We start from the raw sequence: 15,406 nt of genomic DNA, 5'->3' as shown, positions 1-15,406 counted from the left end.
CTCTTTCTATGACAACGATTAATTAAATGCCTAATAATAAGTAAAAATAACAAAATCACAGAGCTCATTTTTACAGTGAGATATTCATTTCAAAGGTATTTATTCAATAAGTTAAGCAGCCAAAAATGTCTGATATTGGGTATAGTCAAAAGGGGGTATGTTTACCCTTTTTCTTGGCTTGAGCCACCATTTCTTCGTATTCTTGTCTGTGTTTTTGTGATTCCTCCACTGGCTTTGCTGGAAGATTACTGTACAAAGACAAAAAATAAATTTCAAAAATAGTTATTGTATGTTAAGAGTAACTGCCATGATATCGCACAATTGCTATATAGGGATAGCTTACCTACAAGTCAAATCTGTTGTCACTTGAGAACTTATGTTGTGAACATAGCTCTTGGTACCACGAAGATGTTTTGACTTTCAAAACAATGAGTTTTGTAGTCTAATAGGCCTGTGAGGCTGGAATGGCTACTGTAAGGGCCATTATACTGATGCATAAAATAATATTTGTCCTAATGCAGTCAATCTTTCTTAGATTCCTTCTTAGCAAAGAAGTAACATGTTTACTGGTGTTCTCTGTCTCATGATGGGAGAATAGTATGACTCACATCTGACTATAAAGAGAACAACAGCAATAAATAAAAATTGCACAAAGTATTAAGCATTAATAACTGTATTGTGAGGGTAAATGCTAAGTCATGCCTACATATTTGAAATTCTGGTCCATTGACTGATGTAAAATGGCTCAATGAGTAAAATGCTCAGTGTAGGCATCTGCTGTGATCCACAGTCAGAATTGTTAATCTTGGCAAGGCTAACTCCGCTTTCTATCCTTTTGAGGTGAGAAAAATTGGGTAATAATTTACTGCGCTTAGATATGCAGCATAAAGAGCTAGGTAAAGTAAAATCTAATTCTTAGCGGAAGTTTGGCAACCAGCCTTCAAAGCAATTAATACAGCTGATCTCAAACAGTCTCAAACAGCAGCTAAGGGATGACCTTAAACTATTGACTTGTCTGATAACATACAGGACATAATTACCTAGATCTCTTTTTAAAAACCGCATTCTAATTGGCACAGGAACCAAAGACCAAATTAACTGTTCAGTTATCATGAAGTTATTTCAATGTATCAGCTACACACACTGTCATAAGTCTTTTTGAAATAGGTTATTGATTTTTATATCGTCCCAGCTAATGGAAGTTAATTTCATGCACTTACCATGGTTTCTAAGAGGAATTACTACCCGTCTCACTCATTATCCTCGAAACACAAATCCCACATGGTTCATAATGTCTGCTCTAAAAACACAACTATGTATCTTTAGTGGCTGTATACAAGCCCCAGAGGTATCTAAAAGGTTCACTTACCTAATAAATACCACATTAGCAGTTTCGAAGGAATCACATATTTTTAATCTCTTTATAGTGAGGTTATCCACTTGTTGGTCAACTTAAGCGGCCAATGGAGGGGCGTCACTACGGAAGTGACTAAGAAGGCCGCATCCGCTTAGAGCTCTGCCGATCGGGCGATTACACCGGCCCGATCCCGCGATGTGATAGCCGTTTCTGGGGTGCCTTCCAGTTCCCAAAGACTGCAAAGCCCTGCTGCAGCGACTGAATGCTCCATAGCCGCTGGGTCCATCTCCAGCCGCCGCCGGTGCCCGATACCATCTGGGCCCGGCTCGGGTCTACCATCCGCCATTTCGGTGTTGCCAAGGCTGAGGTGAGTCCGCGCCCCTAGCCGCCCCCTTTCCGATCTTCCTCCCCGCCCCCGCCCAGCCTGTTGCCATCTCCGGTGTCCCGCTCGTTGGCTGCCGCTCCCCAGCCCGGCCCCCACGGCAGGCCCGGGTATTTTGGTTCTTGGGCCTACCGCACTGCCACAAGCCGGGGCCTCGAGTGGGTGGGCTGGCCGGCCTCACTCTCCGGTCCCGGGGGTAGTGTTGCGGGTCGTGAGAGGTGGTGTGGGTGGGGTTGGGGTTGGGTGGGGTGGGGTGGGGTTGGGGTTCGGTGGTGGTGGGTGATTGGGCTCCGCCTCCCCATGGCGTCTGGTGGGTGCTCCGTGGCCAGCTGAACGGTGAGGGGTCTCCGGGCCCCCCTCCCTTCCGGTCTGGGGCCTCGCTAGGTTCACCTGAGGCCTTGCCCGCCCAGCTAAGCTGACAACTGCCTTCGCTGTGTGTGTCCCATCTCTTCCAGATTGATGGGCCTACATGCTCCTCTTGCCTTCCCGACCTGGACGCTGCAAGACTTGGTCGTTTGGTGCCCGGGGGCCTGCTGACCACCTTCTTCCACCGCGAGCTGCTATGTGAGCTCCTCCTGGATATCCTGCCATTGCTCTGCTGGTGAAAGTAAAGTGGTGAAAATCCCATGTAAAAGACAGGCAGTTCTCTATCCTTGTAAACTCCAGAACGAATCAGAGTTAAATTGATTAGAGGTTGATGGATGTTGCCCTGTGAATGGGTTCAGTCAAATTAGAAAATGTCCTCTTCAACGGTTTATTTTATAAGCCCATATCGAATTTGTAGTAGGTGCTCCAACCTTCCAGCAAGGAAGCCTCCGTGACTGGTTCCCTTTCAAGCAGACGCATACGTTGCTTGAGTTCCTTGCTGGAAGGTTGGAGCACCTACCTCGTTCTGGAGTTTACAAGGATAGAGAACCGCCTGTCTTTTACGTGGGATTTTCACCACTTTTCACCGCTCAGGGGACATCTATAATCCCCTGGTTGCCCTTTTTATTGTCCTGATGAAGACTCGCATTGCCCAGGCATAAAATGACCGCATGGCCCTAAGACGAGTCGAAACGTCGACGCTGTATATATAAATAACCTGGACCCTGCTAATATTTTTTGTATTTATGTGCAAAAATGTATGATATATTCATCCTAAAAATGTATGGGAAATCTCCTCTAAACAATTGGGTGGTCAGGTATCGCAGGATGGGTTAATGAGGATCCGTTACTGTGTTGTTTATTAACTTGAACATTTTATGTCACCATCTATTTCGAATTCTTTTTCTTTCTTAATCACGATATACACTCTTTCTGCACTTCTTTGCTATGTTCCACGCTCCACATGGGGCAACTTTTATGAGTTTTACTGCTTTGCAGCTTGGAATTTTTGGAATTCGTTTGACCGAGAATCGATGAAATAAAAATATTGCTTTATTGATACTGTTGCTTATCTTTATGCCCAGATTATTATATTGTCTTTTGAACATATACATTATTGGATAGAGCTGATCAATGTGTATACACTCGTAAATGTTTTGAATTAATTAATATTTACTGATGAATTCAGCTTTGATAACTATAGAGGTCTTGGACCACTGTATTCTAATAACACAGGCTGATCTGGTCTTACCTAGACAACTTCTCACGATTCTTCCAACGGGCTTCCTTAGGGAACCCGGGACAATCAGACGGTTTCCACAACCTACTGGGCTTGGATTCGATTGCGTAGACTGCTGGGTTTGGATCTGTTATATTCCCCAGCTCTACCTCTGCCCAACTCCTCCCCGTTTCCTATTACTGGCGAAACTTTGGTAATGCGCACGCTGACGAAATTCAATATTAGCACCACTGGCGGCTTGTTCCCAGATGGACACATCTCTTTATCGGAGGAGGCCAGATTTAGTGATCGGTCCTTTATGGACACTTTCATACTTACCCGGTTGCGTTCGGCATTGCGGGCTACGTATTCCTCCTTCCCATTGGCGCCTTCGGAGCTCCCTCTCCTCTCCTTATTGATTCAAAGCCCGAATAACGCACATTTGATTTCTAAACTGTATAAACAGTGTGGCGCGCTCAAACCGATGCTTGACTCCAGGCTCCGTGCTGCTTGCAAGAGTGACCTGGGTGGGCCCATCTCTGACGATCAGTGGGCTTTCTGCTGCAGGGCCACATCTGACATTTCTCTAAACAGCCGTCACAAGCTGCTCCATTTCAAATTCCTTCGACGGGTGGATTTCACCCCGGCCCATGCATACCGGATTAACAATTCTAGGCCTCACCATTGCTGCAAATGTCTTGCCCCATTCGCGGATTTTGCACACTTAACCTGGACATGTCATAAAATACACGACTATTGGCTTGATATTCACTCCACCTTAGGTGGCATATTATCCATACCCTCTTCTCCTTTACCTGAAATCGCACTTTTGGGGTTTGTACTAAATTTCCCTAAGGCGGCCTTGGGCTTCCTTTTGGCTAAACGTGAGATTGCACTGCTATGGGGTAGTAAACGGGCCCATACTCGCCGCACCTGGTTAAACAGTATGGCGTTTTGTAGCGTAAATAGCGAGGAATATAGCACTTTACTTCCTACCTCATTTGGGGCCCATACAGAGATTACATATCCCGATGCCAGCTAACAAGTGAATTCCCGACACAATCCGGCATAACCCCCTCAGGAGTAGGATAGTCTCATTCTGTCTCATATAATGATTAGGATAATGGTGTATGCGGTACATTTAATTGTTTTTTTTCGATTTTTTGTTTCTGTCTTTGTTTCTGGATGTATAGGCCAGCTTTTCCACATGATCATTTCACGTTGTATATTTATTATTATTGTTGGTGCAAGGGTATCACGTCTCCTTGTCCTCACTGAGGTTTATTGGCTAATTTATAATAGTGTATAATTGCGCAGTTCTCCTTTATCCGAAAACTTTAATTTTGTCATTGTATGTACACACATTGTAGTCTCATGATTGTTATTTGTTTTGATTTCATTCTTTTTCTCCTTTATGCAAAATGGAAAAATAAAGGTTTAAAAAAAAAACTTAAATGGCCAACAGTGATAATCTGCATATTGCCATGACTGCATTGTCTCCCTTCAGGTTTTGCCGGGAGAGAGAACAAAGATACGAACATGAACTTATAAGCCTATGAGAGCTATTAGTCTTCCTAAAATTCATAAGCACCTGAGTTGCAAAAGCCCAGTGGACCATGGCCACTTCAGTGTTCTCTGTCACTTACTGAACAGGCAGAGATCATTACTCCAATCAAGACTCGACTAAAAACCCACAGGAGCCCGTGAAAATTCGTTTAAAGCAGGCCTCATATTGCATGGAATGTGCAAACAGCAAGCATACACAGCCTGCGCTTCTCTGGGAGGTTTTTGACTCGCTTACAATACAATGCATTTGTAAAGCGCACAGTTACCTCCAAGTAGGCGTCCCGGCGCTAGCGGATCACCCACAGGAAACCTAACAGCATTGATGTTAAATGACGTTTAAGCAGGAGTCAACGAGTTAGGTTTATAATCTCAGTTTCAGATGGGCTGCTTCTCAAACCAAGCAGTAGTGCATTCAACAACCTAGTTGCCAGCTAAATAAAATATCTACCTCCTCTTCTGGCCTTGTAAATGAGAGGGAGTTAGAGGAGTTTTAGCTTGTTGGATCACAAAGATCTCTCATGGACGTAAGGCTTGTAGTGGCTCCTGAGATAGAGATGGCCTTTGTGGTTGTAGACCCTAAAAGCAAGGGTGAGTGCCTTGAACTGAATATTTTTATTCACTAGAAGCCAGTGTAGATGAAGTAGGTGTTTTGACACAGTCACCCGGGGAGGTGAAGCGTTGTGAATGATCTGGATACACCGAATCAAAGGCCGGGAGCTCCAGGTACAAGCTCTTAGCATAATCCAACCTAGTGGTAATCCAGGTTTTGACAATCGTCTTTCAAAAATCCACTGAGATAAGATGCAACATCCTTCTTAGGGACGTAAGAGTGAAGAAGCAGGTGAAAATGCCTCCACTCGAAACTTGTTTTCTAATTTACATCAGGCTACAGGACTCAGCACATTTTTTAAACATATTGGCTACAAGCTATATAAATTACAGGTAGTACCGTAATGGAACTGGGAAAATATTCCAATACTTCAGTGCTAGCAGTACCCCACAGCATTATTTATGTACAGCAACAAATCAGGAATGTGCCTACGAGATGAACACATGCCTCTGTTTCAGAATTGCTTTCCTACAAAAAAAGCAGACACTGCACTTCAGCCTAAAAATTCCTCAAGTCCAGCTGAGTTAGCATGAAATGACTGGAGAGGAAGAGTAGTCTGGAGGAGGACAGACCTAACCTGTGTGTTATCGACACGAGGGGGGTCTCTCGGGTCAATGAGAGCTCTACAAAGTTCACTGGACCGGTGAAACAATTTCTCCAAAAGCGTGCGTTGGGTGGTGACTGAGCAGGTGATAACAGTACAACGTCAGAGTATAGCTGGTGAGGATTTCACAGCAGGGAGTTACTTCCTGACTTTTAGATACTGGATCCAGTTGGAATAAATAATTGTGCAACGTCAATAGTATTAAGCATCAAGGATACAAGCTGTGGAGAAATGCTTAAAATGTTTTTAAAAAGCACGAAGGTTACTTCAGAGAAATGCCAGCTGTCGGGTGCATACAGAGAGGGGAAAATAACAGACCATATCGGAAAGTCTAAAGGCTGAGCTGAGATGTAATGCCAGTATTATGAAGCCGAGGTGGCCATGTTTAAGAGGTTAATTGGTCTTTTAGATTTGAACCTATTACTAAAAATAGCAGAAGGACACCCAGCCCCTGGTAATGGCGCACTTCACGAATACAAATCAAATCAGAAGAGTTAACAGGAATGTACAAGTACTATTTAAAGTCACCTTCAAAAGATCCAATTATTCAGCAAATGTCAAATGTTTATGATATTTATTTATTATTTATTTTGAAAGTTTTATATAGCGCGAACAAGATCTTTGCAGTTATCAGAGCGCTTTACATAGAATGGGTACATGAGGTAGCATAGTCAGACAGATAAATCAATAGATCAAACAGTACAAATAAGTGGCTGCAAAGCCAGTCATGTGAGTAATAAAAACAGTAATACAAATAATCAGAGGGGGTCAGACATGTAGTAAAGGTCGATGCAGAGTATTAACAGACTTCGAGATAATAGTTCAAGTGTATTTAGCCATGAGGGTAGCTTTTACTTCATTTTTAAAGAGAGTAGTGGAAGAGATAAGCCTGGTTTCGGGAGGTAGTGAATTCCAGATCCTAGGCGCCATTCCTGTGAAGGAGCGCTTATATGTTTTAAGATCTGAAAGGTTGAAGTGCTCCACCACACAGGTCACACCACGTTTTCCTGCGAATTTCCAATAGTACATCAAACATACACTAAAGTAGCAAGAAAAATACTTTTTAAAAAGCACTGCATTGACTGTTTGGATAAAGAAAATGCCGGGTTTAGTGTTAAATTTTGTGTTGGATAAGAATAGGGTTAATGTTTGGGTTAGTGTGTGGGTTAGTGTTTCAGGTTGGGGGACCTGTGAGGGTAAGGGAAACAGTTCGAAGTAGAACTGGAGTTACAGTAAAGCAAGTTTTCAGTTTAGGGCCAGGATATGGGTAATATTAAAGAAAAGGGGAGGGGCTAGGGGTAGTTCTGGGGAGCCAGCTTTGGGTATCTGTCAGTCAGTCAAAATCACTTTATTCGGTTATTTAAAACCATAAAAGCATGTTAAAATATTCATCACTTAAAAGCCAAATATTACCCAATCATAAAGCAGAAATCAATCATGATTAAAATACAATTCCATGTCAAAATACACACGATAACAAAACTCTCTAAAAATTCAAGCAGTGAAATATAAAGTGCATGTTGTATGAGAGAAGACAGTTTCACATTAAAAAGGGAGGGAGGGATATACACATGATAATGGAATATCTCTCTAAAAAATTCAAGCAATGTAATATAAAGTGCATATTGTATGAGAGAAGAACATTTCACATTAAAAAGAAAAAGATATACATTTAATAGGTCAAGTCACATGGGCCCTCTGTCTCTTTTTTTTCCTTGTTCTGACTGCCGCTACTAAAAATCTAGCAATACTCAACATCTGCATATATGTTAGGGCCGGTCTAACCTGCACAAAACCTTTGTCCTTTAGAATTGGAAAAATAAAACGCTTGCGAATGTGCAAATAATGGTCACAATACAGGACAAAGTGCAAAGTATCCTGCCTTAAAAAACTATCACAAGAGCAGGGCCCCAGATCCTCTACCTTTCTCCAGACCAGGGGTTCGGCCAATAAGAAATGCAGATTGTTAAACCTCAATCTCGTTAAAAGAATACTATCTTGGGGCTTAGTAACTATATCCAGATAATGCTCCATAAAATAAGTCGTTTTTATAATCTGGTGAGCAGGGACAGTGGGTTTATTCAATAGCTCAATAGCCTCACTTTCTACGGACGCTACATGTAAAAATTAGGTCTTAGCCCACACCAGATCTTTTTCGCCTAATATTTATATATATTTAACATTCCCTGCACTGGCTTAGCACCCGGGCTCCAAGCAAAATCAAGCACCGCGGGGGCGCTAGGTGGCGCCAGACCGAGATGGCCGACCTTTAGCGAAGCTGCCGCCTGGCCGAGCATTTCACTATCCTTAAATGACATCCTGACTCGATAAAACCCCTCAAAAACGACCTAGCTGTCACCGCTAAGCTGCGAGGTACACGGCGATGCCAAATTCGCCTGCCTGCTGTACCCTGACCCAGAGTCGCTGACGCCGAATCCTACCTGCGAACTTTGATGCTGGGCTGAGGGGACTGCCTGCTGGAGGAGACTCGCCAGGACATACCGGGGATCTGCGGCATGCCCGAGTGGAGCTCCCTCGCGCTGCTGAGGTACCACCGAAGTGCTACCACACCACACACCGGACCCGGAGGTATTGCCCCGCTGCCAGGACTCTTCCCCCCGCCCCTGCCACATACCGCGCTGGGCGCACGAATTGCCGCACAACGAAGCGGAGGGACGATGCCCCTGCAGCGGGCCCCACTACGCCGCACTCAGTGCCAATTACCTCGCTGCATGCAAAACGGACGTGTGGAGACACAGTACCTTTGGCCCTGACCACTGCAGACGATCTTACTTCGGAGGGGGAGGTGGAACGCAGCAAGCAAGCCATTGCAGCATACCAGACCAGAGACGGCCGCCATCTTGCTTCTTGCTCATACTGACTGTGATGTTGTTTATCCATCTTCATGCTTGTACCTTTAATATGCTGGAACTTCCTATGCTTGTATTCTGATCTCATGTGAGATTCTGGAATACATGGGAGTTCCAGCTGTCAGTTGAAGATTTCTCCTGTGGCTGAGGTTTTAATTAAAGCATCTCCTTAGCTATATATATGTTCCTGCTTATTTATTTATATAAGACACCACATTATTTTGGCGACGATCGGGTGAACCCAGGACTTCACCTCAACACAGGAAAAGCAGAAAAGACGACTCGTCTACTCCTCCTGCGGCAGTATAAATTAAAAGAACGAGAAAGGAAGCGGAGTCTTCCCAGCGGCTGTGTTAAACATAAGAATATGTGCGGTGAGGAGTTTGGTGGGCGGATTGGTTAGAAAATATTGTTAAAACTTGAAATAACAGAGCTAAAAGGATCGAGTTAAATAACGTGTGCCTCTCGCGCTTTGCCTCGAGAAGAGACGTGACGTTTTCTCTCTCGCGTTGAGGCTGGGCTTGCGCGCATATGAGAAGGAGACGCGCGATTAGTGAAACGCGTGACCTGCTGACACTAAGTCGCGTGCAAAGAGAACGCGTTCTCCTCGCGCAAGTCTGCCATTGCCTTGAATGTTCCTTTACGTAACAATCAGCTGATATTGAGGTGCGCACAGAGTTAAAGGAACGCTTCCAAGAAGAAGAATTCTTTTGTAAAATTCTTCTGCACAACTTGAACATTCTATTTTACATCATAAAGCAAAACAAAGCAGAAATTACATCACAAACATTACAAAGGGATTAATGATATGCTGCTCTACAGGAATAAATAGAATTTAGGCACTGCAATCTATCCTACATGACACAAAGGAAAAGATGTTATTCTTTATTATAAACAAGAATACAGAGTTAAAAAGAAAGTTTATGGTGTCAGTCTCTTAAAAGAAAAGAATAAGGAATAAGAGAAATTCAGAGGAAATAAGGAATAAGAGAAATTCAGAGGAAATACATATATTTTTAAAAGAAGAAACATTTTTTTTTTTTATTACAATTTAAAGAGAAGATAAAATGCAAAACGTAACCCAGCCTGCTTTCTTTTTAAATACCCCAGGAGAACCAAACATAAAATGGAAAAAGTGGAAGACATTTTTTGCTAACTATGCGAGGGTATGTGGAACTAACTTGAGTGCAGAAAGGAAGCTTGCTCTTCTTCTCCATTGCTTGGGGGGGGAAGGACAGGATGTGTTAGAACATCTTCCTGACTTATCTGCTGGAGAACAACGTAATTTAAATGAATATGAAATTGCGATTGCACAACTTGACAAACATTACCTCCCGAGAGTCAGTACCATTATGGAGCGTTATCATTTTGGCCTAAGAGAACAAAAAAGAGATGAGACTGTAGAAGAATATGTTTCTTCACTGAGAAAGTTGGCGTCCTCTTGTAACTTTGGTTTGACTCTTGATGAAAGAATTAGAGATCAATTTGTACTTAGGTGTGCACATGATGAGATCAGAAAAGAACTTTGGTTGAAAGATGAACCACCTCTTGAGGAAGTATTGGCTATAGCAAAAAAGGGGGAGCATATGACGAAGTGTGTTGGAGAGTTAAAAAAAGAAAAAGAAAAAGGATCCTTAAATGAAAAAAAAGAAGAAACAAAAATTGAAGAAGTTGTCAAGTTAAGAAGTATGAAAAAAATGAAACACAAAGTGGTTCTGAAAAAGAAAATTTAGGATCAAATTCAGCGAGTCAGAACAATTTTACAGGACAGAGTAATAAATTTGCATGTTTTAGATGTGGACAAATAGGTCATTTGGCCAACTCTCCAAATTGTCCAGCGTTAAGAATTTCATGTAATGTGTGTGGGAAGAAAGGTCATTATGGAAAGTTTTGTAGAACAAAAGTATTTAGACCTGACTTGACAAGGAAACGTAGGAGTCAGTCACAGCCACAAGTTAGAACCATTACTTTTGAGATAAAATGTGAGGTGTCTGATCATCCAAAACATGTCGTAAAAGTGGGAAATGTCATGATTAACTTCAAATTTGATTCATGTTCTCGCATAACATTAATTGATGAAGAGCTATTTAACACACATTTTGCTGGAAAAGTAAGAATGATGAGATCAGATGTGAGACCTCTTGGGTATTCAGATAAACCGATTAAAATGGTTGGTTGTTTTATGGCTGAGATAGAACTTGGGAGTAGGATAATTGTGGGTAAAATCTATGTTGCAAAGAAGGGAGATACATTACTAGGTTGGGTACATCAGGGTCAACTTGGTGTAACTTTGAATCCGAATGCTAATCCCCAGGTACAAATTCAACAAATAGACACAGTTGACATGAAAGATATAGGAAAAGATTTGTGTGAGGAATTGGCAAATAAGTTTCCTAATGTATTCAGGGAAGGTTTGGGCTGCTTGAAAGGCTATAAGCATCACATCAGATTAAGAGAGAGTGCTATGCCCATAGTGGCAAAAGTAAGAAGAATACCATTAATGGAACAAGAGAAGGTGAAAGAAGAAATAGATAAGTTGTTGAAGAATGGTGTGATTGAACAGGTAGAAGCTACTGAATGGTTAGCTCCCGTAGTTGTTAAGAAACCAAATGGTGAAATTAGACTCTGTGTTGATCTCAGAGCATTAAATAAGGAAGTGGTAGTTGACAGGTTTCCTCTTTCAAATATTGATGAGATGGTGAGTACGTTGGAAGGGGCTAAGTTTTTCACCACTTTAGATCTTGCTTCAGCGTACCATCAGGTTGTATTAGATGATTTTTCCCAGGACTTAACAGCATTTATCACCCCTATGGGCACCTACAGATATAAGAGAATGCAGTTTGGCCTTGTGTCTGCAGCTTCGGTTTTCCAAAGAATTATGGCAAGGATTTTGAGAGGGTTGCCTGGTGTCAGATGCTATCAAGATGATTTGCTTATTTATGGAAACAGCATAAAAGAACATTATAGTCGTGTTTGTGCAGTTCTCAGACATTTGGAGGATGCGGGTATGACACTTAAAAAAAATAAGTGTAAGTTTGGTGTAAAAGAAGTAAATTACTTGGGCCATAGAATAACTGATCAAGGAATCTTTCCAAAAAAAGAGTTGGTGGACACCATCAACAAGGTAAAGGAGCCTGAGAATAAGGAAGAACTAATTTCCTTTCTTGGTATGGTGGAGTTTCACGGTAAATTCATTTGTAATTTTGCGGATAAAACCGAGTCTTTGAGAAAGTTGACATCAAGAAACGTAGAGTATGTATGGACAAATGAATGTAAGAAAGAATTTGATGGTATTAAATCTGAATTGAATAAGGCTCCCTCTCTTCAGGCATTCGTACCAGCGTTACCTACTATTTTATTCACTGATGCGAGTGAAAAAGGTCTTGGTGCTGTCTTGGTACAGAAAAGAAATGGAAAAGATTTAATTTTTGTTCTTCAAGGTGTTTAAGAGGTTCAGAATTGAATTATTCTGTTATAGAAAAAGAGTCTCTTGCCATCTATTGGGCTCTGAGAAAATTGAAGAATCTAATTTGGGGGACAAAGATACTTATCTTCTCGGATCATAAACCTTTGAAAGAGATTTTTGATAAAAAGGGATTAGATGCGATTTCCTCCAGAATTAGAAAATGGATTGTATCTTTACAAGAGTTTGACTTCTCTGTTGATTATATTCCGGGGGTGTCAAACAAATCTGCTGATTGTCTCTCGAGAATGGTAGGAAAGGAAAATTTTGATGAAGAAGATGATTGTGGTTTTTCTGATGATTCTATAAATGTATGTGAGATTACAGAAGGAGCAATTGAAGAGAAAGAATGGAGAGATGAGCTTGAGAAGGATGAAGAGATAAAAAGGGTGATGCTTTCTTTGAGTAATAACTCACGGTTAGAGAAACCCTGGACATTGGTTTCTGATGAGCTTTCTACAAATTCTGGATTTTTAACTTGTGGTACAAAAATGGTGCCACCTCTGGGAATTAGGAAGAAACTTTTGTCCCATGCACACTCTGGACATCTTGGTATTGTTAAAACTAAAGAAATTTTACGTATGCAGTTTTGGTGGCCAGGCATGGATCTAGAGATTGAGAGGTTAGTGAGAGATTGTCCAGAGTGCTGTGCTAGTGATAAGATACTAAAGACTAAGCAGATGCCCATGGTTAAGAGATCACTACCAAGTCATCCTTGGGATGAATTGGCTATAGATATAGTTGGTCCTCTGTCAGGTGTAAGTGATACACCTTATCTTTTAGTTCTGATGGATTTGTACTCTAGGTGGATTGAGGTGTGTGCTGTGAGGGAGATTACTTCGGAGGAGGTGATAAAGTTCCTTGATACTCTTTTTAAGAAAGAGAGTTTTCCTAATAGTCTTCTTTCAGATAATGGGCCACAATTTTGTTGAAGGGTTTTTGAGGAATACATGAAGAAGTCTGATATACTACATAAGAAGTGTTCATTATATCATCCTGAAACTAACGGTGCAGTTGAGAGAGTTAATAAAACCTTGAAAGAGGCTATACAGTTAGCAAGGTCATCTGGTTTGAATTGGAAATCTGTTCTACAAGAAAGAATAAGTGCTTATCGCTTTGCACCCCATTCGACAACTGGAAGATCCCCATTTGTATTGTTTAGAGGGCTCCCAACACTTGGTTGTGTCCTGGTTGGATGGATCTCAACAAGGGTTTGATTGATAATGGAATTGGTGAGTGGCGTAAGAAGGAAGAAAGGAAACTGGATGAAAGGAAGACTTATTTTGATAAAAGAAATTGTGTGAATGTACAGAAGGTTTTAGTGGGTGATCTTGTTCGGATAAAAGCTCCTGTTGGTTGCAGATCCTGGTCAAAATATACTGATGTAAGAGCTGTAGTGAAAGTATTTAAGAATGCTATCAAAACAGAGGACGGAAGAATTTGGAATAGGAGCAGAGTGGTTGTGGTTAGGTCAAGAATTCCTGTACGTGATTTCTCGTGTGGAAGACAAGGTTTGCATCTTTCAACTTCTAATTTTGCTAATGGTTCGAATTCATCCTCATCTTCTCTTAGAAGTCAAAGAGTACGTAGACCCCCTACTTATTTAAGAGATTATTCAATATAGATTTTCCCTCTTTGCCTCCTGTCTATTTGAAGCTTTATCCTTGCTATAACTTGTCGTTTTATACTTTTCTTTGGGAGGGAGATGTGTGATGTTGTTTATCCATCTTCATGCTTGTACCTTTAATATGCTGGAACTTCCTATGCTTGTATTCTGATCTCATGTGAGATTCTGGAATACATGGGAGTTCCAGCTGTCAGTTGAAGATTTCTCCTGTGGCTGAGGTTTTATTTAAAGCATCTCCTTAGCTATATATATGTTCCTGATTATTTATTTATATAAGAAGACACCACACTGACTACCGGTAGGAATGCAGACGCTGGCTTATTGAGTCGCCAAAACGCTCCCCCACCCCCATTGCCTACTAGACGCTGGTGAGGTCCATGTGTTACAGGCCACGATAAGCTGCACCCCTGTAGTGCGACTTCCGGGAGGGGGGAATGGGGGGGGGGGTTGGGGCTCGCTGCCGGTAACCCCAGGAATAACGTGCTGCCCGCCACCCACAACCTAGGCGACTACCCCTCAGCTGCCGCCTTGCACGCCACCCCTTGTCTCAACGGGAGCATCTTTGGATCGCAGCGGGCTGCTGACATCGGGACCCTTCGTGTTTTCACCACCCCCCCAGGGGTGAGCCTGCCGCGCCCCTACAGACACCGCCATTCCTGCCCTCCGATTCCATCAGGGACTGTATACCGGAGCCCAGCTGCGGAGGGGTAAAAGGTACCCACTTCAAACACACCTTCACAAACAGGCCCCTCTCCCTGGGTCCCGGAGACTCTTCCGCACTGCGATCCTTCCACCTCTACTAAAGATGGGCCGAAGCGAGGCCAAAAAATCAAGGATCCCCTTCGAGGCTCGAAAGACCGCCAGATCCCAATCTGTGGACAATGGGGAATCTACGGCGGACGCACCCCCGGAGGAAGATTGGAAAGCACTTCTGCTCGGCATGGGACAAAGCCTAACATCTATAGACTCGAAGATAGACTCTCTCAACATGTAAATGGACACTGTGGTCTCCAAACTCGGACAACACGAGACACGCATTAAAGAGGCGGACAGCAGAATTTCGGAATTGGAAGATGGCGCCACCTCCACCGGACAACATGTCACGCAAATGGACAAACTACTCAAAGTTATAGCAGACAAGAACGAGGACTTGGAAGCCAGATCTCGAAGAAATGTACGCATTTTAGGCCTGGCGGAGTCCACCAATACTGGCAAAATGGAGGACTTTGTGGAAAACCTGGTGGTGAGACTCTTTGGGAGAGAATCCTTCTCGCCCCACCTCATTGTAGATTGCGCACATAGGCCCCTTGCGGCCCGCCCTCAGCCTGGAGCGACTCCGAGG

General features: G+C 42.6%; 1 protein-coding gene across 3 annotated transcripts in view; it reads right to left on the bottom strand.

Moving 5' to 3' along the window:
* The window catches only part of TBC1D14 (TBC1 domain family member 14), a 944,726-nt gene that overhangs the window by 258,018 nt on the left and 671,302 nt on the right, over positions 1-15,406 (bottom strand). For all 3 annotated transcript variants that reach the window (XM_086964122.1, XM_086964121.1, XM_086964123.1), the window contains one exon: positions 166-248. In XM_086964122.1, the coding sequence (XP_086820248.1) occupies positions 166-248 (83 nt within the window). The remainder of the gene's footprint in view (positions 1-165; positions 249-15,406) is intronic.

The sequence above is a fragment of the Lissotriton vulgaris genome, chromosome 3_2 (assembly GCF_964263255.1).
Source record: "Lissotriton vulgaris chromosome 3_2, aLisVul1.2, whole genome shotgun sequence".
NCBI lineage: Eukaryota > Metazoa > Chordata > Amphibia > Caudata > Salamandridae > Lissotriton > Lissotriton vulgaris.
The sequence above is the reverse complement of the archived record's forward strand: the minus strand, read 5'-3'. Positions and strand labels throughout refer to the sequence as shown.